Source organism: Sciurus carolinensis, chromosome 5 (genome assembly GCF_902686445.1).
Source record: "Sciurus carolinensis chromosome 5, mSciCar1.2, whole genome shotgun sequence".
NCBI classification, from domain to species: domain Eukaryota; kingdom Metazoa; phylum Chordata; class Mammalia; order Rodentia; family Sciuridae; genus Sciurus; species Sciurus carolinensis.
Window position 1 is genome coordinate 163776212 of NC_062217.1, and position 25544 is coordinate 163801755.

The 25544-nt window shown below is 38.6% G+C and overlaps 1 protein-coding gene across 1 annotated transcript in view; it reads right to left on the reverse strand.

Moving 5' to 3' along the window:
* Pdzd8 (PDZ domain containing 8) overlaps positions 1–20866 on the reverse strand; it is a 69967-nt gene extending 49101 nt beyond the window's left edge. Inside the window, exon 1 of the mRNA XM_047552414.1 lies at positions 19732–20866. Coding sequence (XP_047408370.1) covers positions 19732–20597 — 866 coding nt within the window. The 5' untranslated portion in view covers positions 20598–20866. The remainder of the gene's footprint in view (positions 1–19731) is intronic.
* Between the last annotated feature and the right edge of the window lie 4678 nt (positions 20867–25544).

The window sequence follows — 25544 nt, forward strand, 5'->3', positions numbered from 1 at the left end:
CAAATATCAATACATACACTAGAAATTTCAAATTTAGTAATCCAAATTTATTAGCTAAAATAACAACTGCTTTTAAAATCAACTTTTCATGTCAAGTATAAAGTTACAAAATTCAATAAAAAATTTTTTCAACGGGGTGTGAATTGAATGTTATATGGAATAAAGTCTAATTTGGCTAAGTAATACCTAGAGGGTTTAACTAAGAAAGTTTATACACAAAAATACATTAAAATCAGAAAAACATACTCCATTTAAAATGAATACACTAAGCTGGGGATGTAGTTCAGTGGTGGAGCACTTGCCTAGCATGTGTGAGGCCTTAATTCAATGCCCAGTGCATCCAAGAAAAAAAGATAACAGAACCCACAGAGTAATGTTTTCTAAAAACATTTGGTTTTCAAAACATTTAAGTCCAAGCCTTTTAAAATATTTCAAACCCATAAGGAGCACAAATGATTATGCAGACTACCTGTATCTCTTTCTTTTATCTTCCCATCCTACCAAATTATCTTTCCTTAGTCTTCAACTCTTGTTAGCCTAGCAAATCAAAGATGTCCATTTTTTAGGGTAACAGCATAAGAAACTGTGAAACTGGTGAAAACTATTTTAAACAAACCTAAGAACAAAACACTTAAAGCCTCTGGAAATGGTCCTAAGGGCAACAGCAAATGAAGAAACTCTATTCAAGAAAACCTACAAACATTTGGTAAGAAAGTCAAGTCTATGGTACTTGAACCAAGACTACTTCCCTACCCTGCAAACTCAGGGAGGCAGAGCTAGGAGACTCTCCAGCTCCCAGGTGGAGGGCTTTCTTAAAGGAATAAGACACAGCAGCTCTTATCTGCCTCCAGCTACCTGTTACTAGACAATTGTGTCAAATGGTGGGGGCTCCCATACTGAAAGTCTAATCATCTTTGTCTTGGCACTTGAGGTGATAGTTTCGCAGTAGGAAAGGCTGCCGTTCCCATTCAAGTGAACTGCAATTAGAGTGGGCAATGTCATCCAGAGGGAAGCTTGCCATTGTTTCTACCCCTTGGCTCAGATATTTTGCTGGGGGAGGAGAGACAGAAACAGGTCAGATCATAAAACAGATATCTCTAATCTCTTCCTAAGAAAAACGAACTTCATTTACCGTAGACTAAGAATTCAAGCCCAAGTGGCCTATCAAGAACAATGAAGACTACACAAAAGGCAACGGGAGGAGACTCACTGATTTAAGGAAGAGGCAGTCTGCAGAGTTTGCAGACCAGACCAGAAAGCCAAAACAGCTGGGAGGAGCTCTCCTGGGTCAGAACAAATATCAAACATTGACCTCAGAAATTTCCTGAAGGAGCCACGATTTGACTGGATTAACAAAGGAGGTATTATGATAATGTCACATTCGGTAGAGGAGCAATAAAGAGGAATTACTTTAAGAAAAACAAAATGGATATTCTGGAATTGAAAAGTATAACTGAGTTGGATGCCATGGCACATGCCTGTAATCCTAGCAGCTCAGGAGGCTAAGGCAGGAGGATCTCCAGTTGAAAGCCAGTCTCAGCAACTTAGTGAGGCCTTAAGGAACTCACCAAGACCCTGTCTCTAAATAAAATTTAAAAAGGGGCCAGGGGTGTGGCTCAGTGGTTAAACACCCCTGGGGTTCAATCCCTGGTAACAAAAAAAAAAAGCATAACTGAAATTTAAAAATTCACCTAAAGGGTTTCCAATAGATTTGAACTGTCAGAAGAAAGAATTACTAAATTTGAAAACAGAATAACAGAAGTTATAAGCTAAAGAAAAAAAATGAAAAATGAACTGAACTTTAGGGAATATGTGACACCATTAAGCACACCTGATAATACCAGGAGGAGAAGGGGGGGGGACAAAATATTCTAAGAAATAAAGAAAGATGGTCAGTAGGCTCTGAGTTCCATTCATATTAAAATCTGGGAACAGTGAAATCTACAGAGTGGCTATTTAAGATTGAGGGTACATAAGAGAATAGAAGGGTAAACGCTAAGAGTTATGAGTTTTCTTTCTTTCTGAGGTGTTAAAATGCTCTAAAACAGACTATCCTGACGGCTGCACATATATATGAATATGCTAAAATCCAGTGAATTACTATTTTTAAATAGGTAAATTGTATGGAATATGAAATATATTTCAGTAAAGCTATTACTCGTTTCTGCTTTGATATGTTTGGTTAAAATTATTTGATTAAATAATAAAACCATAAATGACACAGTTCCAGTTAAAACAAATTATAGCCTCCTTCAAAGATTATGAAAAACAAACATTTTTTGAATGGCTACCACACCGGGTGCAGACTGTAAAGCACTTTATTTTCTACCTCAATCCTTAACAATGATCCCCAAATTAGGCATGCACATAGTACATAAAGGAGATAGTCTTAGCACTTCTACACCTAGTAAACCTTAAGAGCTAAAACTGGAAAGTCTACTAAGACTTTCATAATAGAATACCATGGCCTGGGTATTCTGTTATGAAATATTCTGGGCAGTTTTAGAAGCTGGAAGTCTAAGGGGCTTCTTGGTTGCTGACATATTCTGCTGTCACTTGTTCTGAGGGCTGGTTCCATGGGCCTGTTCATTTTGTCAAAACTCGCTGAGCTGAACTTTTACAACTGGTATACTTTTTTAGGTAATGAGTAATATTTTAAATATTACTTTAAATAAAAGTTTAAAGAAAGTTTAATTTTAAAATGTGTATTAGTATAGTAAAATTTTAAAATATATTTAAAATTTTACACCTACAAGAAAAGCAAGCCTTTTTCTCACATATGGATCTGAGAAAATCTTTTTTTAACAACTAAAGATGTCTTTTCAAGATTGCTCTATAAAGCACCCTGAATGCCAGCTGGTGACATCTTCATCACATGGCAGCAATAAAACTGTTAGTAAACACTACAATCTTTAGAGAAAAAGAGTTTACAACAGATCCAATATAAAAATATGCTGTGGTCTAAATCTACTCTTGCCTTGAGTGGGGCTTGTATGTCCTTGCCTGAGTGATAAATCTGTTAAGACTTTTCAGCTCAAACTGGGTGCAGTGGTGTACCTATAATCTCACCAGCTCAGGAGTCTGAGGCAGCAGGATACCAAGTTCAAATCCAGCCTCCACAACTTAGCAAGGCACTAAGCAACTGAGCTAGAGCTTGTTTCAAAATTAAGGAAAAAAAAAAAAGGTCTGGGGATGTGACTCAGGGGTTCAGTACTCCTGGGTTCAATCCCTGGTATCCCTCCACCTCCAATCATAACACCAAGTTCCTCTATGCTTACCAAGGTTGGTCCTCCATATTATTTCTCTTGATAAACTGTACCTGCTACACCATTCTGGTTCCATACCTAGCCCTCTCTGGTAAACTCCTCTTTACTATTCAACTTCTACTTTAAAGTTACTTTCTGTCTGTAACCTGTCTCCCTACCTCCTTTACCATCTGGCAATTTCTTCCTCACTTACGTTCTAAAATCACTTTATAAACACTTCTATTATGCTACCAATCAACCCATTTGCATGCCTTTCTCTTTCTAGCGCTCCCCAAATGGCATTCTCCTCACAATTAAATTATGAGTTGTTGAGAAAAAGAACCATACATTATAGGTAGTAAAGAATAGTGGTTAAGAGCAGAATTTCAAGCCAGACTGCTTGGTTAGGGATCCTACTGTACCAATTCCCAGCAATGTGACCTTAAGAAAACTGTCTTTAAGCCTCAGTTTCCCCAAATGAAAAAATTACAACTACTTCACAGAGGTATTATAAGGACTGCATAAAATAATGAAAACAACTTAGAAACATGCCAGCAAATTCTCAATAAATATTAGCTATTATTTTTGTTCAGCTTAAATTCCTGCGATTAAACAAAATGCCTAGCATGTAAATCGGCCATTTAATACATATCCACTAAAATAAAGGATATTTGATTTTAAAATGGTATAACTTTCAATTATACTACAATACTTGGATTTTTCTGAAAATTGTCAGAAATTTCTAAAATTCCTTAAAGGTTTCATTGATCTGCTTTTTTATAACAACTATATTTTTTATTTTAAGTTACTATATACACATTTTTCTCTTTTCTAAGACTATGGTAGCCTTAAGTCTTGGAAAGGATCTCATTCATTATTACTCATTACAAATATAATGAGCTTTATCAACTTGTTAATTCCATGGTCATTCCTTTTTTCTTTTCTACTAATTGAATTATTGATAAATTCTCTTTTTAAAAAGAATTTGAACTCTTTAAATTCTGTGTTTTATCTGGAACTGCCTAATATTTAACATAATTTTCCATCACAACATCAGTTAATGACAAATAATTTTTCATCTTATTTAATATGTTAAAAAGAGTAAACTCTATTTGAAGATCATCATGAACAACTGAAAATAACAAAAGCACTTCCAAATACTAATTTATTCCATAGACTGCTAAACATGAAAAATAACTCCAAAGACAGTCAAGAATTTAAATCCCTTCATTTTACTGATGAGAAAATTAGAAACTAAAAAGGATTAGAGATATGACTGAATCTAAAAATTTAAGTACATTGACCCTCAGGCCTGGCCTTTTTTAGGGATATATTTGAATGCACCAGACTAGCAATGTTACCCACTTTGGGCGGAAACCATATTATTCGTATTCCTAACAGCATTTACAAAACTAAGTTTGGCTGGTGTGATAACAGAATAGTATGAGCTCTACTATTAATCTATCATTAAGGAAGGAATCCTACCCTGGGTGAAGGAAGGAGGGGCAGAATCCAAAAGAAACAAAAGGGAAGGAGAAAAATTAGAAATAACCCAGATAGCTTTTAAGTCGTAAGTGGTTATTATTGAGATTACTATCAATACAGAAAGAGTTCATGTCTGCTTTATCTAAGGTTCTGGAGTAGTCTCTGCCCACTCACCTCTCATGATTGGAAATCTTTAAACTTTTAAGAAAATATTAGCAAATAATTATTTTAGCTCACCGTTTTTCATAGTGACAAACTTTCTTCCAGTAAAAACAAATAAAACAGAAGTGTTTAAAGAAAACAAAAGAATGAAGTCAAGTCTTAAAGACAATTTTACAAAGTTAAAATAAAACACAGAAAAATATTTAAGTTAAAAGGCTATAGCCAGGGCCAGGCTCAGTCATGCATGCTGGTAATCCCAGCGGCTCAGGAGGCTGAGGCAGAAGGATACCAGCCTTACCAGCTCAGTGAGGCCCTATACTACTTACCAAGATTCAATCCCAAAATAAAAAATTAAAAGGGCTAAGGATGTGGCTCAATGGTTAAGCACCCCTAAGTTCAATAACCAGTACAAAACAAACAAACAAACAATGTAGGAAATCAGAATTCATTGCTGAATCTCAGAGCGTGATCACTGATGTGTAAAATTAACCAAAAGTCTATGTTCAAAAATGCCTATAGGATCAGGAAAATTTAGACACTAATTAGATATTTAATGAATTAGGCATTAATATTAAAATTTATGTTAGATCTGATAAAAATTAAAATTCTTCTTCTTAGATATATATACTTAGTATTTGTGGATAAAATATGTGAGATTTGTTTCAGTATAATCAAGGTGACTGGGAGAAGGTTAGAGATACAATAAGATTGGCCAGGAGTTGGACTGTTAAAGTTAGGGGACAGGTATCTGAGAGTTCATTTTACTATACTTTTTACCTCTGAACTATGAAATTTTTCCCAATAAAAAGTCAAAATAGTGTCCAATGTGGTAGCGCACACCTGTAATCCAGCAAGATCTCAAGTTCAAGGTTAGCCTCAGAAACTGTCTTGAAATTAAAAAAAAAAAAAAAAAATTTTAAGGGCTGGGGACGTAGCTCAATGGTAAAGTATCACTGGATTCAATCCTGAGTACCGCAAAAATATTTAACAACCCTCACTACATAGTGGATATAATATAAAAGCATGAGCTCCATAATCTCAGAAACCTAGGTTTCAAATCGAGCAATTCATTTAACCTTTCTGAACCTATACTGATTCATTTATATCTGAAATATCACTATTATGGTACTACTAAATGGATTTAATAGATAACAAATATATATATATATAAAATATAGTACCATCTTGGCCCAAAGTAGAAGCTTAATAAATTTAATAATCTTTCTTACTTTCTTCTACAACTCTTCTTTCATGAATTGCAGAGAAGTCCTCTGCCAATTGCTGACCCTTAATTCCCACTGCTGTATTCCACATCCATTTTTAATACTCATCAGTCTAATCTTTGTCTTTCCTCTGATTTTCTTCTCTTGGATTTTCTATTATTTCTCCTTCACATATCTGCTTCTTTTTGACAAAGTAGTTTAAAATAGTGTTGTTAAGCACACAGGCTTTAGAGTTAATAGTTTTCAATTTTGGCTCTAACACTAGCTTTGAGACCCTGGGCAAATTACTTCAGCTTTAAAACCCGAGTCTCTTCATCTGTACAGTAAGATAGTTATAGAACGTATTTTTTGAAGTTGTCGTAAGGATAAGATGAGAAATTTCTCATAAAGCATTTGTCACAGTGAGATGCTCCAGAAATACTATCAACTTTCTATTTATTTATATTAAGGCTGGTTTCCTACAGATATGTCAAGCAGCAAACCGATTCCCCCTCACAAGGAACTACTTCAGGACTCAGCATCCACCATGTGTGAGGTTCAAATTCATGGCTATCTCTCTATCTCTAACTTCACATACCACATGGCCACGACTTCAGTTCTCATGCTAGTTCATTTTTTAAAAACTGCATCCTCCGTGATACTATTAACTTGTAATTGCAAAAGAACAAATTAACAATAGTTAGTATGCCTATTTTAGGTATCACCTTTCTACTACTTCTGTGTCACTAAGTTTCATAACAAAGATTATATTAAACGGAATATATTAAGGTAACCCATACAGAATTGTTCGGTTTATGGAATTCCTTGGTATGTACTATTGCTGGCCAACACTGTACTTGGGGAAAGGATTTTAATTTCTGTACTTCTACAGAAAAAAAAAATGTACTCTTGAATACTTATGAAACCATGAACAAGAAAAACAAATAACCGTTACCAAAAAAAAGTTTCCACCACACATTCCTATACCAACTATCTAATAATACTTTTATTCTTATCTGCATAAGAATAATCAAAATCTAAAATGGCAGTTTTATGTATACAAGGAACAAAAGAGCAATAATAGAGGCTTGCAAGCATCTCATAAAAGAACTTAAAGACTCGGAGGTGAATCAATGGTAACTGATATCCCATGCCCCACAGAGATAAGGTATCAACTGAGATACCAAAGTAATTCTCTTGACCACATCTGTTAAATCTAATATCCTTTTTATGTTCACCAAAACCCAAAAAGTAAGGGTCCTTTACCATCACCTATGATCAAAACTGTCAGTTCATTTATTTCTAGCACTTATGCAAATTATACAATACTTTCATACACATATTTTATTCTCATGACTCATAAAAATGTATGGTATTATGTACATCTGTGTAATTATTTTATGTGAATATATGTGGTGCTAGGGATTGAATCCAGGGTCTTATGCATGCTAGGCAAGTGCCCTATCACTGAGCTACATCCCCAGCCCAAAATTTTACGTATGAGGAAACTAAGGATGAAGAAGGCCAAGTAGTTGTACATGATCATGTAATAAATAGTACAGACAAAACTGAAACAGATCTACTCAACCCTGTGTGCCGAGATGGACAAGCAATACCAGATAGCAACTGAAAAGAGTGCTATATCTAATATTTATTAAAGGTAACTGATAAAGTGAGGCAAAATATGGTAAAAATATGGTTAGACCAGTGGTTCTCAAACCTTTTGTTCTCAAGACCCCAATACAAACTTTAAATTATTGTGGACCCCCAAAGGGCTCACACATATGTGAATTATATTCGTAAATATTTCCCATATGAGAAATTTTAAATGATAGTGTTTATAAACATAAGAAAATACAAGCTTATAGTCCATTAGTAGTCAGGGTAATGAGGTCATCACACATCATTTAACTTCTGGAATACTCTACCCATACACTCACAAGAGAATGACAGTGCTAAAGGCAGAAGCAGTATATTACAGCAAGTTTTGATTTGGTAAGCCCACCCTGGGAAAAATTTGAAATACAAAAGGGTGCCCCAACAACACTTTGAAAACCATTTAGTTAAACTGTAATGACTCTTTAATAGTGGCAATTCTTTTTTAAAGAGTTTAAGCCACAACTCATTAACTTACTTTGAGTTCACTATTTCTTACTACTTGATAAAAACAAAACAAAACCTTAAAGATGACTATTTTGATGTATTCCCTTTTAGCACTAGTTCTTTCTTCAGTATACTGTAGAATGTGCAAAGATGGTATTAAACATTTATTGAATAAAATGAATCTTTTCTGAAGTCTTTGTGAATTGAGGGACAGAAAACATTTTAAGGTAAAATTATCACCTCACTACTACAGTAAAGGCATAAACAATTAAGTATAAATACAGAAATCTAGTCATCTTAAACCATTCAAATGAATCAGACAAAAACAAAACAAAAAAAAAAAAACAAAAAAAAAAAAAACTCTGTTCCAGATATGAAGTAAGGAACGGCAAAAATATAAACAAGAGAAATGATGAGAAAGCTAATACTTTAAGGTTATAGGTTATAATTGTTCAACTTTTTCCCAATTTCACGCTGGCCAAGTAAAAGAAAAACATCTTCAAAAGTTTAAATGATTTAATACTTGTATTTCTACATCTCAGTTTTTAATTATTTCATTCAAGTTTGAACTTATTAAATGAAAATAAAATTTGTATCTGCATATTTGAAAGGTATCTCTACATTAGACTTATGGTAGGATAAGAAGCAGCCTGCAAAAATCACAAAAGAATACTAAACAATGGTGCCTTACATTTTGCATAATTGCCTTCTCTTTCAAAATTTTAGATTTCTATTTCATTTGGTCTAAAAAATAATAACTTGCATGACTTATTCAAGGATACATTAAACCAAAAAATCAACAGTAATTATAGAAACAGTTTCCTTACCTTCTAACCCTACTTTCTGAGAATAAGAGGCCGAGTTACTATTAAGAAAAATCTTAAGAACACAGGTATTTTGTAAGCTCCAACAATTACTATCACTGAATCTAGTTCAATAAATTCTTATCAACTGCCATGATTCTCGGAATTATTGAGTCCAAATTCTAACTCTGTAGTACTAAAAATTATAGATAATTTACTCAATTATTTCACTTAAGAAATTTATTTTAAAATAGACTATAGTTTAGGTATACTGTATTTATGGGTTTTATTTCTGTCTAAGGCTATCAGGAATTTTCTCTTAACATTTTACTAATGTTAAAATAGCTAACGTAAATTCAATTTGTGTAACCTACCCACACAATTAGTACATAAAAGGATACACATTTTTTACTATAAACATTCAGTTAAATTCTTCCAAGAGTTTGCCACTCTGGTCCTGATTAAAATCTATAATGTTAAATAAACACTAATAAATCTTTCCAAATATTGAAATAGATATATCACCTATCCTAAATTTTACATAAAATAATAATATACTTAGAAGTAGTGGAAACAAATATGATTTTCAGTGCATTATAAAAATAATTATCAAAACAAATGAAATTAGCTATATGATAATGGCTTACTTCAACCAAAGCACATTGCAGAGAAGTATAAGCTTTGAATTATTTACTTGCATGATTAAGTAAACAATTTGCATGAGTGAAAGATTAAGAAGACTAGTGAGTTAGTATAATCTAGTAAGTATGAAAGACTATTAAGTGAAAAAGATAAAAAAAAATAAGCACACAACAAAAACCCAATGAATTTTTTAGTAGATACTGATGTCTGCATGGAATAGTTGTTTCTAAGAACAAAATATAAGATATTTTCAAAATATAGATTCTTGTAGTCAGCTACTACATTTAAATAGTCTCCTTATTACAGCCAAAAAAAAAAAAAAAAAACCCAAAAAACAAAACAAAACAAAAAAACCAGGCACAACTGTAGCTTATAGAGGTAGGATACAGAACTGATCCTAGAGAAACACCATTTGGGAACATAGTTATGTCAAAAATGTCTGTTTAACTGCCACCTATCTTACCAAAGGCCCAAGTAAATAGGCTCTTAGTATAAAAGAATAAACTTCATTAGCTTATTTTTACCATGCAAATCACAGCATTTTAAAAGTACATAGCAACAAGAACTAATTATGCCAGGGAGTGGGAAATTTTCTAGCTGTTTTATCAAGTTAGGCAAATCAGAACTCAGATATTTCAGTACCCCACCCACCATCTCATCAGCTCCATTCTCCTTATAATACATGAAGAATTCATGGGCATAAATACCCAAAGTGCTGATAAGGAGGATAAAGAGAAATATGTTCTAAAGCATTCTGCTGATTTCACAAAAATGCATCAGACTAATGAAAACAAGTTTTATTGTTATTCCATATTAGTCCAGGGGAATGTATAAACTGTAGTTTATCAATACTGACTTCTCTGTGAAATTAAAAACCAAGGCTTCCAGAGTGTAGAGAAGGTTGCAATCACATCTGTGCTTTTGTGTGTGTGTGAGTACCTGTATGGTACCAGGACTGATCTGAGTCAGCAAGGTGCACTGCTAGAGACCTTTATCACCATAATAGTTGTGAGCATGTATACAGGGAAGGAGGCACTTCTCTACAATACAGATTTTTTCAACAGTATTGGGTTACAGTCATCAGCCTGTGTTTATAACAACTTTTAACCATTAAGCGGGTGGGGGGAATAAGTTCCACTCATTCTGTTAGAGAAATCCAAAAATACAGATGTTCTTTAAAAAGACTAAATTAAAAAACACATCATTTCAGTTAAATGACTGAGTTTACTTTGTAAAAATTTATCATTTAGAAAAAAAAAAATTTATCATTTAGAATTTTGGCAGTTTCTGTACAGACATATTCACATATTATACTTCAGTAATAAGTTTATGCAGAAAAGAAATCAGTATTTAAAGGGTTAACGCTCTTTTTTTATGATGTCCCAAGGTGATATTTTAAAGTGACCTGAAATGTGATGGAGTGAGCCTTTGACTTTCTGTGGAAAAGAACGTTGCAGAAATAAGAATAGCAAAGGTCCTGCAGTGAGAGTAAGTACAGTTCTATGCTTGTAGAGTAAAATGAAGAGGCAAGACAGAAGGCATGAAGAGATGAAGAGGAAAAGAGAAGGAAGACAGGTCTAGCTAGAATGTGCAAGTAAAAAGTAAATGAGGAACGAGTTGGATTCATATATATTGTCTGCAGACATGTCCATGTTATATTTATAAGCCAATTTGCAGGGTCACATTTATATTACACTCCCATTTTATATTAAGGACACAGGGAGGGAGGGATGGAAAGGAAGGAAGAAAAAGGAAGAGAAAGGTACTCCTCAGTATATAAGTTTGTGTGTGTCTGACAGTTAGGTATAGACCTCAAACTTAACACTGGGTGTATCAGGGAGACAAAATTAAAATGGAGAAGTGATTTTTAACTACTAGTATTTTAACTACTCAGTAGTATTTGAATACCTGCAAAAAAATTGGCAAAAAAAAAAGTTAAAAAAAATTCAAAACCCAGTATCTACCCAAAGAGGTGGATAGAAGGATGTTTATGGTACTATTATTTACATTAGCGAGGAAAAAATAAAGGAAAAGAAAAAAAACCTCTCAACAATATAGTGGTTAACTTATGGTAGTACTGATCAATGCAATTCCATGTACCCATTAGAACAAAGGAAGTATACTTAGAAAATCCAAGATAGGTAAGGGGGTGGGGAAACAAGATGCTAACACTGATACTGAGTATGACCTTGTTTTTGTAAATTAATAACAAATGATAATACATTTTAAGTGGAAGAATAGTTCTCAAATTTAATAGTTTTCTTTAAGAAAATGTATTACAGATTTTTATTATATATTTTCTAACTGCCTAAATAGTTAAAATGAGTTTATCACTCATTTGAAAGGGAAAAAAATTAATGTTTCACCAAGAAAATATCTGATATATCTCTAGCAAAATGTTGACAAAAGTAGGGTAATTAACAAAAATGTATCTGATTAGTTAAAAAGATATTTATTCAACAACTATCACATATATGACATTATCTATAATTAAACAATTCTATTTCTATTTTATAAATAAGGAAACTAAGACTATGAAAAATGTCTTTTCTTCAAGGTCTGTTGTTCAGGGCAATGCTAATATATGAAATAGGTCCACATTACTCCAAAGCTCTATCTACTCAAAGAGACAACCTAAGTATTTCTCTACAGCTTCAATCCAACAAAAGTTAAAAATAATTCTATAGTGCTGGCATTCTCTTATCACCTGCAGTTCTACTCATCTGAAGGTAAATAATATTCATGCCTCACTTTTCCTTAGTCAAGTATAGTAAGTATGCAGTTTTATGTCAGTGTTATCAATTTGACAAGGATTTTGAAGCTACTCTGTAAAATGTCTGCAATAACCAGATAGTTGGCTTTATGGTTTTCCAGTGAAGTGTGATGTGCTCTGATGCAAGCCAAAAAAAAGTCAGTTTGTTCTCTGACTCTGAGTTAGGAATGAAGTGATTTTAACAACACATGTATCCTGGAGACATTGTTCTGAGAAAATGGAGACTGTGATAGGAAGAATGATAGGTCTGTATCTAACTTTTAAACAAGGCAGTTTAATAGACGAAAACTCCAACTTGAAATGTTAGGTATTCTTACTGAACTGATTCAGAGTGCCTCAGCCTACTATAGGGAAGCTGATCAAGATGGAAAAAAGGTGGGAAGGGAGACAAGTTACACTTAACTAGATGGAGGGCTACATCCCCCTCTAACTTGTTTAGAAATGCCTGAGCCATACCAATCCTGTATATATTCTAAGAAGGTAAGCAAGATTATGAAGTTTGAATGTTTATTTTAGGGTGTTAGTGTTAGTTATATTTTTGACAATAAAGTTGTAACCTGTTATTTCCAACCTGAAGCAGAAGAAACCTATGCAGGCTTCAAGAGGACTCTGAATTTCATGAAATGAAATAAAACCTGTTTATGCATTTTTTTTTAACTGCAGAAACTATCCACAGCTTTCATTAGCTCTCCAAAAAACAAGGACTCTTCAAAAAAGATGAGAAGTACTTTCAATGTATATGCACAAATTCTCTCTTTTTTTCCTTTTTCTTTTCGCAGAACTAAGGATCCAACACAGGGGTGCTCTACCACTTGCTACACCTCTAGTACTTTTAAAATACTAAAACAGGCCTCCCTAAGTTGCACAGGTTGGCCTCAAACTTGAGATCCTCCTGCTTCAGCCTCCCTAGTCACTGGGATTACAGGTACATGTGGTAGCACCCCTACATATCCTCATTTTTATTAAGTATTTTAGCTTTTTTATTTTTATTTTTTAATTTAAGAGCAGGGATCAGCGAGTCTTTTTAATAAAAGGCCAGATGGAAAATATTTTAAAATTTGTAGGTGTATATAGTCTGTCACATTTTTTTAAATCAACTTTAAAGTTCAAAACATAAAAGTCCATCTTCACTACGGCCTAATGGGATCTAGTCTGCATGAACTTTGGGAGTCTAGGACTCCAAGAACTGAGAAATTCACTAATCCCCTCTATGTTTCAAGTTTCTACATCTATAAAAAATGAGATACTACACCTCTCCTATATATAAGTGAGAGAACAAGTACATGGTCAACGCACACAGTGCTTGAAACACACATACTTAACAAAATTATTACCCTGGCTTATCCAATAGATTGTTAGTAATACCTGTAATCAATATTAAATGTTTGAACAAGCATGCACCTCCAATTCAATCTGCTCTCCAATGATCTACTTTAGCTATTTCCAGGAACAAACTGTGGCTTTCTGGGATAGCCAATACACCCATATATTACTGGTTAGAACTTAACATCCTCCTCAAAATTACTCTTCTTCCCTCAATGTGTAAATCAGATTTCCAGAGCAAAGATTTATCAATTATTTTCCATCTAAACTGTTTTAAAAGCCTAAATCACAATAATTCAAAGCAGCTTCAGGAAATCCAACTTGTAAGAAGTAAAACTAGTACCAAACCAGAGTACTGAGTCACAATATATTATAAGTTGTCTTCCCTTACCTCCAAGGAATATGTTCTAAGACCCCCCCAGTTGATGTCTAAAACTACAGATAGTACTAATCCTGATGTACTGTTTCTTCACTGATACAATGAAGTAATCCGTAGATATCCTTAGCAGAGAGAATGATCTCTCTTGTTCCTGTTTCTCACAAAACTTAAGTATATCCAAATATCATTATAATAAGCTTTAATAATTCCATGCTTTTCCTAGAAAAACTAACCAGTGTGAGAGCATGAACCACCTTATAACTACTTCACCTATACCATACTTACCACACTAGGCATGGTAGTCTGTAGTGGGCACTTAAAAATGACTAATCTTGCAATTCCAATCATAAGAGATATAAAAACATATCTTCTGATGATTAAGTACAAGAAAAAGCACAATAAAGCAGGCCTGGTGGCATGCGCCTATAATCCCAGCTATTCAGGAGACTGAGGTAGGAGGATTACAAATGCTAGGGGCCAGCCTTGGCAATTTAGTTGAGATCCTGTCTCAAAATAATAAAAAGGGTTGGGGTAGCTCAGTGGTGAAGCACCCTTTCTTTCAATTCCCAGTACAAAAGAAAAAAAAAAAAAAAAAGCATAATAGATTTAAAATGAGCTACTATCTTACTATCTTAAATCATTACTCCAGGACAGCTAGATCAATACACAATGCCTGTTGTCTCTAGTATACCAAAGGATCAAACTTAGTTACATTTTCTACCAACACTAGTAAGTAAAACTATGATGACTATAATCACTACAGAATTTTAGTAGCTGTTTTAAAATATTTTCTAACCTAAGACACCTTTTTGAGGTTGTCTACACATACACACACACACACACACACACACACACACAGATAATGAAATAATGAAAAAACATGTAAATAAATTTATTAACTTCAAAAATGGTTTTGTCAGTTTTTAGGGAATTTGCTTTAAAATTTTTAAGAAGACATAGATTACTAAAATCACCTTTACCTCAAATGATCAATAAAGTAAAAAGCTCTAACATTAAGAATAAACATTTTTGTTCCTCATTTCAGAAGACCAAGGAAGATATACATTGTGTACAATGTACAGACTATGAAGCTTTACAGACTGGGCCTAATTCAGTTATCTGAAATTAATGGCATATAGATTAATATAAAGATGCTACAGTTCCGTACCTCACTCTTAAAGGAGACAGTGGTCTTTCTTGTCTGCCAGTCACTAAGAATATTTGAAAATTTTTCATGAATATATTTCAAAAACATTTTCCAGAAGTAAAAGAACAAAATAATCAGTAATGACAAAACCAGTCAAGCTCAGAAGACACTGGATGAAACTATAAAGTCAAGTTTTCCAAAAATGTATTCCATATTCATAAAACTCAAGTATAGTGTCAGTAAATAGATCTTCTGTAGATCAAAGAAGTAAGTACTTATATAGTTAACTAATGAAAAGCTAAAGCAAAACATCCACCAAACTCAAGCAAAAAAGCAGTCACTATCTATATACTATCACAACATGACAGAAAAGTGGAAATATTAAGAGATTTTTTTGTTTTAAGTTTCTGGCAGAAATGACTTTTTAAAATTCAGCATTATAGAAACACTATCTTTTAAAATAAAATTGATCAATGAAAATCCTTTCAAAGATATAATGGTTAAAGAGGGGTTCAAACCTTCTTATCTATTAGCTCTCCCCATTTACTCCTCCAAGAAGGGTCCACTCCAGGCCAGGCCAGTGCCAGCAGTTAAATGGGCAAGTAAGTGGGGACTGTAACTACCTGCAGGGGCTCACACACTCCCTCCACCTGCAAAGCTACTACAGTTCCCTTCTCACCCTACTGTTAACTGCCAGGAATGTAGACCTGATACAGACCTCAGTCAACTCCTAACAGAAGTCAAAAAAATCAAATCTGTGAAATCTTCCATTTTTTTACCATTAGCAATTAAAAATCAAAACAGAGAACAGTGCAAGCTAAATAACAAGTATGTACAAACTGCATTTGACCTTCCAGTAAGCAACTGAAGCTAACTGCAGGGAAAGAATACTCTACAAACAGAAGCATCAGAAAGAATCTCAAATATGTGACTCCTAAAACCCCAAAAAGCCCTCCTCACCCCAGGAATAATAACTCAGATTTCACAATGAAGACAAGTTCTACCCATACTAAAGAATACCAGCAGTAATCTTTTCCCCTAGAAGATGAATTTTGAGGTTTTTTTCTAATAATACTGCTTTAATATACTATTTTAGTATACATTTTTTTTTCCCAAAGAATCATTGCCTATACTGGTGTCTTTTTTAAAAAAATATTTTTTTAATTGTAGATGGACACAATACCTTTATTTTATTTTATTTTATTTTTTTTAACGTGGTGCTGAGGATCAAACCCAGTGCCTCACAAGTTCGAGTGCCTCATGGGTTTGAGGCAAGCGCTCTACTGCTGAGCCCCAGCCCCAGCCCTAGCCCCTAGCATACATTTTAAGGGAAAAAAAATTAAAAAAAAAAAAAAAATCAAAACAATTATCACTGACATGATTAACAAAGTTTTTATAAACCAAATATGTTAGTGCAACAAAATGAAGTGTCAATCAGCTGGGTCCTTAGGAAGCAACTACTTGAGCCACTTTAGCATCACTAGGTGAGACAGCAGGAACTGGTAATTCTGATAGAACATTTCAATTTAGCAACATTAAAAAGGAAAAACAAAAGAGGGAGAAGTGACAATAATATTAACTGGCAAGATATTTCTGTTTTGTAATGATTAAAAGTGCCGAAGGACCCAAGACTCAATACAATTTTCTTTACTGCTTTAGCTCTACTAAGAAGATTAGATGGCTAAAATGGATAAACTAGCAAGACCTTCTATTTGGAAACACAATCTGCTGGATTAAAAAAAAAAATGCTATGTGGAGCAGCACTCAAAGATTTAATCTTATGCTTTAACTTTAAAAGGATCCTCTCAAATTTTCCAATTTAAGGGAAAAATAAGCTTTATAGTCAGAGTTCTCAGTTAAATTGGAAAGATATCCCACATATATTATATTGATGGCATTTTTTTAAAAAAAGTCCTTAAGAACAATGCAGTGTAATTTTTTAGAAGGCAACCTGACTTCTTCAGAGCTGGATTTCACCACCTGACAGCTGTGTGACTTTATGTAGGTTACTAAACTACTCTGAGCTTCACACCCTCATCTATAAAACAAGATGAACACTAGGCTACTTTAATTTCCATAGTGAGAATTGTGATACATCTTAGGTGTACTGTAATTTATTCTCTTATCTTCAATCAGTCCCACATCACCAGTTTAACACACTTCTTGCAGAGCAGGTATACAAAAAGAAAAAGCCTTTTTCAACACTATAGTTCTATTTTTCTTTTACAAAGCAAAAACCAATTTCCTGGTTACTTCAACCCCATCAATCCCACTCTACCTTAAATCTTATTAAGTATAGGTAATTCAACTCTCACTAGATTCTAAACTCCATGAGGGCTGAGGCTATTTCTGTTTAGTATTAAAGCCCTAGCACCTAGAATAATAAGCATATAGCAGGTGTCCAATAAATACCTGCAGACTGAGTGATGCATTCTGTGCAGTATTTACTGAGTGATCAATGAGATGCCCTCTTAAAAAAAGAGCACAGGTGTGTATATTTTCAGACATGATCATTTAATGAGGAAGGTTTAAAGTTAAAATAGCAAACTTACGTTGTACTTTTGCGTGTATGTGTGTGTGGTACTGGGGATTTAACCTGGGGGCACTCTATGGCTGACTACACTCTCCGTCTTTTTTTTTTTTTTTAATCCTTTCTGTTGGGGTGGAGAGTGGGAGAGGGAGAAAGACAAGGTCTTACTAAGTTGGTGAGGGTCTCCCTAAACTGTGCAGGGTGTCCTGGAACATGTGATACCCTTGCCTCAGTCTCCTAGTTGTTGGGATTACAGGTGTGCACCACGACACCTGGTTATGCCCTGTTTTCTTTAAAATCTTTCTGTATACAGTAAATGAAAGACACTTTAGCCATACTTAAAATAAACAGTAATCCTGTTCAATGATAAAGTTCCTTCAAAGTAATGAACTTCTCAGTGGCTCTGTAACTCTTACTCATCATTTCTTTCAGATTTAATTGCATTCCAAATCTACATTTTAAAAAATTCTCAAAATAATATGCAACCTCACCACCAATGACTATTCTATAAATAAGCCCCAAATAATAAAACCTAGTCAAATTTTATCACCTGAAGACATCAGTATTAAAGTTGTAATTATAAAACCTGTAACAAGTTTTTCTCATTACTTTCTCAGCAACACACTGTTATAAATAAACATCCCATTGCTTAAACACCCATTTATAATTTAGTCACTTATGTTCCACAACTTAAAAGTAGGTTTCATAAAGTATGATCTATTTCACAAAACCAGAGAGCAAACACAATGAAGGACAAGTTCACCATACTCTGCAAATCTATAGGAAAATTTCCATTATAAAATAAATGTCTGCCACCCAACAATTTGGTCCCTCTGTGCTATTAGCCTAAACAAGTCTGCTAATACACAAGTCAAGAATCCATTCCAAATTCACAACATTTCTGGATTATCTGGTTTGAGACTATGGAAGGAAACTAGTGATCCAGAAATATTCAGCCTCATCTCAGGGCCATTAGGTAATGCTACTACAATACTGACATAATTTCCTAATAAAGAGTAAAATCCAAAAGGCTCAAACATTTCAGGAAACACAAAATTAAGGGATAATAATACAAAGAGAAATAAAAAATTCAGCTCTTTTAAAAGAAAGCCACGTAAGCTCCTTCCCACTCTAACCACAAACTTTCCCAGACCAAAGTGGATAAAGCCTATAGTCCTACAAAACTTTCTTTTCCCTTCCACTTCTTCTGTGATACTAAAAGAAACTCATACATTAACCAAAACAGTATATTATTTAAAAATAAGTTGTTACCTGCAGGAGGACTTCAAAAAATTTAAATCACTACATCATTCAAATACTATCTGAAGGGTGACTTCGAATATTCAGTGAGGAACTTAAAACTATACAGTAGCCACTTGAGGGGCATATTCTGGGTCAGCTACCCCCAAAGGGAAGATGACAGTAATACAAAATGCACCGATCGGCACACTAGGTACAGGCTCCCAACTCCCTTCCAATTTGCTGCGGAAAGCATTCCCTTGCTAGGGCTACTACCTCTGCCCTCAAAGCTGCCAAAGCACCAAAGCAAAAGTGGTTGGAGAGGACAAAATAGAACCGACCTGGGCTAAAAGCACACCCCGCATGCCTGCCCTTCATGCAGCAAACAGCCACAGGAAGTTTCTCCAAAGTCCCAGAGGCGACTTCTGGGGATAACTATCAATACACTTCCATTATCGGTGCGCTGCTTGCAAGAAGCCGATCCTGCCCAGCTGACAGCACCGGAGTGCCCAGGAACACAGGAAAGGTCTGGAGCCTGTGCTAGCGCCGATCGGGGGCAACGTGCCCACTACTGGCCTCTGCCCAGGTCCCTGCCCTCGGGAAGCAGGGGCCGGGGGTACAAATACGCCTCTGCCCTTGACTCCCAGCAGCAGCAGCGCCGCCCGGGCCCGACCCCGCGGGTGGCCGGCCTCGCTCACCTGATCTTGTAATTGGGCAGCGTGTGCTTGCGCTTGATGATTTTCTTGAGCTGGTTGACGATGATGGAGGTGAGCTGGGGCATGGGCCGCCCTTCGAACTGGGAGCGCACCTCGAAGTCGATCAGCGGGTCCTCCACGAAGGAGAAGAACCAGTGGGTGAAGGGCACGCGGGTGAGGACGAAACGCAGCCTCCCCACCACCCGGGACAGTTTGACGAACAGGTAGGCGGACTTGCCGAAGACCAGGTCCACGTCGATGGCCAGGTGGAAGCCCCCGTTGTACTCCACCTCCGCCTCGAAGGCCAGCTCCTCGGGGCAGGCGGCGGGCAGCGCCTCCCCCTCGGGGCCGTCGGGCTCCCCGGTGGCCGAGGGCACCACGGGCCGCACGAGCCGGATGGTCTTGATGAAGGGCACCGTCTCGCCCAGGAACACGTCCCGCAGGCTCAGCCCCTCCAGCAGGCGCCCAGCCGTCTTGGTCTGCAGCAGCTCCTCGAACTCCACCTTGATCTTCTTGGTGACCCAGCGGCGGGTCAGCGCGGTGTCCCGCAGCTCCCGGAACAGGAACAGGATGGTGGCGTTGAGAAAGTAGCAGGTCTCCCGCGTCGGCGGGGCGGGGGCCTCGGGGGCCGGGGTCGCGCCGCCCTCGGGCGCCCCGCAGGAGGGCTCCTCAGCCCCGCCGCCGCCATAGAGGTACTCCCGCAGGGACAGGCCCGGCACCGGCTTGATGTAGCGGACGCCGTCGCCCGCGCGGGCCGCCTCGTCCTCCGGGGGCTCGGGCTGCCTGCGGTACAGCAGCAGGAACTGGGTGAGCAGCGTGAGGAAGGAGCCCAGCACGGCCGACGCCAGGATCATGAGCAGCAGCCCCATCCCGCCCCCGCCGCCGCCCCGGCCGCCGGGACCCCTGCTCCCGCGCCCACAGCGCCGCTTTCTTCACGCCGCCGCCCCCGCTGCCTCCATCTTGAGGACATGGGGCGGCGGGGTCGGGGCGAGTGGCTCCCTGGGCCTCGTCCGGGACTTGGGCCCGCGCGCTGCGGCGCCGGAGCCTGCAGCGGCCCGCGCCTCCTCAGACTCTCCGGGGGCGGCCGGTGCTGCGGCGGCGGCGGCGGCGGCGGTGGCGGGGCGAGGGCGGGAGGAGGCGGGGACGGCGCCTCCCCCAGGCTTCCGCTCATTGGGCGAGCGGCGCGTGACGCCGGGCGTGCTCGCTCCCGGCAGCGTCGCCTGCCAGTCGGCGTCAGGCGCGCGGACGCGGGTCCTTCACCTCTGGAGCGCCTTTCCAGCCCCGCCCCCCACGCCCACATTCCATTCCACGCCGCGCGCGCCGCGACCCACGTGGCTGTCACTTCAAGAGTCGCGGCCCGGATCTGAGAGGGTAACTGAGGGCACACCTTAGAGGCTGCGAGGTCGGCGGAGATGGCTCGTCGCGGTCATCCGGTTATCTTCCAGCGCGCCCATCCCCCTCTGACCACTGCCCCTGCCTGCTACCTCTGCCGCAGCGTCGTTCTTCCCGCAGTGTGGACCTTCCGCTCGCCGCCGCCCCCCTCTCCCCGCGCCGACAGCTGAGCTGGCGGCCGCGGCGGCTTTCCCTGCAGATCCCTGCTGCGGAAGTCCTGAGCAGGCCGTTCGGACACTGCCCAAACCGACTAGAGGACTGACTGTCTCAGAGACCGCCATCGCTGGCCAGCCATCCGAGGGGCAGTCGCCCCGCGTCCGCGACGGGTGGGCCCTGGGAAGAAGAGACAAAGGCAAAGGACCACCTTTCCCACCTGAACTTTAAATGAGAGCGGACAGGAGGATGACCGAAATGCATCTGCCAGGTGATTGGAAGTTGAATTAGTGACTGTCGAGTTCTCGTTGAACCCCTGTGTGTATTACCACCTAGAGTCCGTCTCCGAGGCAGTTTTTGTGAGCCCTCACCCATTTTACAGATGTGAATTGGCACAGAGTCTAAGGAGGTTGCATAGTGGATCTTGGTTTATCTAACATGAAACCCTAAGTTTTTGGTCACTACTCTGTACCATAACACCAAGATTGCTAGTGTTGTAAGCGAGCTGATCAGTTTGCTGTTGCACCAGAAGGTAGAGTTGTAGGAGGGGTGTCAGCGAAAACAGAATTTTATCCCAGACAGCATCTCCATCAAATGAAGCCAGGTTGCTTAGCAACCAGTGTTACTCCTTTGATCTCTAAGTTGTTGCATCACAAATGCTTATGTCCCTCCATCCACGTGGACACCACAACACCTCTAATCCTACAGAGGCCACATATTCTATACTAAAAATCAGGCAGATTCAGAATCAAAACAGCACTCCTATTTAACCCTTAAAAATCTTCAGGCCACATGTATAACTAATTAGAATAAATATAATTTTTTTTTTTAAATCAAAAAATCTTCAGGCCAAGAATTCTCTTGACTCCAGGTGATTCTAGAACAAAATCAGAATTCTGACCCAACTAGAGCAAGTACAAAATTTTGGAAACAGTCTGATCTCACCTTATCTATTCATGCCCAAGTCAGAGACCAGAATGGCTCTATTACTAGGAAGACAAGACAAGTGTGTGCTCAGGAACCAGTGTGTGCTCAAAACCTTGCTGAGATTTCTGGAAGCTTCAGGCAACTTCTGTTCTCATCATCACCCTCTGTTTCTGGGCTGCTGTCTTAGAAATGTACACCCTGTCTCAATTTCAGAAACCTTATGAATAACACTCATGCACCATTGTAAATGTTACAGAAGCCAGAGGTAGAGTGGGGAGAAGAAGGAATGCTTCACATCACTGACACATGAAAACCTCCAACTCTATGTTTACCCCTCCTGGATCTAAAAGCATCCTTCACCTACCCTCCTCCCCACAAGAAAAGATGGGAGACTTCATGGTCCTCAGTCTCACAGTCCATCTTGCAGACTCCTCTTCTTCCCTTCTCCCACCTCTGCCTTATTCCTCCAAATACTTCTGGGTACCCCAAATCATCTCAAACCCTTATTCAGTCATTCAATCCCTAGCAACACTTGTCCCTGAGGGGCACATGAAGGAGTTCAGCAAACCTCTTGGGGAAGATAAAAGAAAAATATTCCCTTGTGTTAAAAAGGGTCACCATTTATTGAGCACCAATAGTAACAATACAGAGAATTAACATGTGCCAGGCACAATGTTAAGCACTTTGTGATTTAAAAATACTTAACTATTTTAAAAAATATTTGAAAATCAAAATGTTAATGAGCTTTTATACAGTCAAATGTATTTGATATTTAAATTAGGTGGTAAGGAGCATGATAATTTTGGTGTTAACATACCCTTTATTTTATGAAATGGATGTACTAACAGAAGCTTAGTGTTTTTAGTACTATTCTTTGGAAGAATATAAATACAGCACCCCCCTTCTTGTTTTTAAATATTCATGCTGGTTCATAGAGATTCTAAAGTCTGAAAGCCACTGACCTTGGCTCTGAAAATCTATGATTCTGAGTAGGTTTTTGAAGAAAGGAGTTGTACTACAGACCCCTTAATGTGCTTTAAATGACATCATTGAAATTAAGCCACCCCAACAGCCTTCACAGAAAGTGTCCATTTCAAAGGCAAAGACAGTTGAATACTGAAAGACAGGTTTTGTGTAAGACTCGAAATCCCACCAACCACAGAGAGACTTAGTGCTGCTAAGCTCTGACTCCTTCCTGGTGCCCCCCAAATAGAAAGGCAAAGCATATGAGAGTGGGGAGTTCGTGAGTACATGAAAGCCAATTTGATTAAAGCCATATAAAATAATGCAAATATAGCAACATGGGGGGAGGCATAGAGAAGTTTAGAGTGTTTGCTAACAAATGATACATCAACTCATCCTGTGAAATGTGAGGATATCAATTCAACAACTATTTTCTGAGCATGCAACCTGTGTCAGCCTCTGGAGGTACTGAGTGAACAGGATCAAGTCCTTGCCCTCAGGGGTGCCAGGCCCCTGTGTGCTTGCCAGGTGAAAGCAAACATGGCAACATAACTCTGATGATGAAAGATCGTTTTTGCGATAGCAGAGCCTGCTGGTTCATGGGCAGGGACAGTTGACTACAGGGAACAGAAACTGCCTCTGGCTAACTTAACTGAAATTGAATTCATGTTAAGGACACTGGACTATCTCCAGGAACTCAACTGCAAGATGTTCAGCTGGGGCACTCAGAAACCCTGGAATGAGAGGGCTGTTTCTCTCTCTCTCTCTCTCTCTCTCTCTCTCTCTCTCTCTCTCTGTCTCATTTCACATGCCCCAACCCAGTCTAGTATCTTGTGCCTACAGCTTTCTGTAGGTCTGCCATTTTCTTGCACATGGCTCTTGATTTCTGTTCCTCCTATGGCCTCCTCATGTAGGCAACTTGGAAAGCACCAGCTCTGCACCCAGTCAAGAGGGTCACATATATCCAGAGCCCCATGTGGCCTGCTAGCTCAATCTCAAGTGCTGGAAGAGTGCCACCTGGCTACACCAATCCAGCCATTTATGCCCAAGGACTTGCTGCTTTTGCACTGCTGGGTAGGTGAAGCAACTTCTCCAAAAAGAGGGATTGAGAAAATGTGGTGGGCAATTCTAGTTTGATAGGGAATGATGAGAGATGAAGGCTGGCTAGGAAAAGTGAGAAGTTCCCTGGGGCAAATGGAATTTGAGGATTAGACAGGTGCTCTAATCAGAAGGAGGCCAAAGCTCAGAAACTGGAATTCCAACAGAACCTAGAGAGATAGCGGGATGAGTGAGAGGGTGGCATGAGTAGGACTGGTGCAGAGAGGAGGGAAAGAAGTGGGGGAGGACTGCAAAGTGGATGTAAACTGAGTTATGGAGGGACTGAATAGCAGGGCAAAGATGGATTCTACTTTGCAGGCTTTGTAAAGTCTCCAAAGTTTTTGGGTTTTTTGGTTTTGGGGGATGGTGCTGGGGATTGAACTTGGAGGCACTCAACCACTGAGTCACATCCCCAACCCTATTTTTTGCATTTTATTTAGAAACAGGGTCTCACTGAGTTGCTTAGCGCCTCACTTTTGCTGATTCTGGCACTGAACTCAAGATCCTCCTGCCTCAGCCTCCTGAGCTGCTGGGGTTATAGGCATGCACCATTGTGCCTGGCTTCAAAGTTTTTTTAAAGCAAGAGCATGGCATTTAATACCTTTCCTTCCATCTCCCCCACTGGCAAAATCTCAGCCTTAGTGTGATCCTCCTGTCTTCCTTCTCCCCACTGCATCTGTGAACTTAGGCTCTTCATTCTCACTGGGCCTTCATAGCGCCCCCAGTCCCCACCTACCCTTTTTCCCATTACCCCAGCCGCATCATCTTCTCTCCCACAACAGTGTCATCAAACCTTGACTATCTCAGGCCTCGCACCCTCACCTGCCCCACCAAGCTCAAGAGAGGACCCAGGTTCCCATTTCAGGGAGGAAAAAGAGAAAAGAGGCCCTGAGGCTAGCCTGTCCTTCGTTCCCTGCCTGGCCCCAGATCACTTGCAGGACACACTCATCTTTTCTTCCTTCTCTTCTGTGGCAACAACAGAATGACCAAAAAACAAAAAAAGCAAAACAAAATATTTTAAAAGGAGGAGCAGGAGGAAAGAAAGAAAAGCAGACAGACAAAACACAGCAAAAACCTGCTTCTGCTGTAGATCCCACTGCCTCCCAGAGTCTATCTCCTCTTCTTTAGCAGATAAGCCACTCTTTCCATTTTCACAAAATGAAAACGAACACCCTACCTTAAGTCCTCCTAACTGCTGCCTTTCTTGCTTATCTTCACGGTCAAGTCTAGTTGATTCTCTCGGACTGCATCCTTCCCTTCCACTCCACTGTAGTCTGACTTCT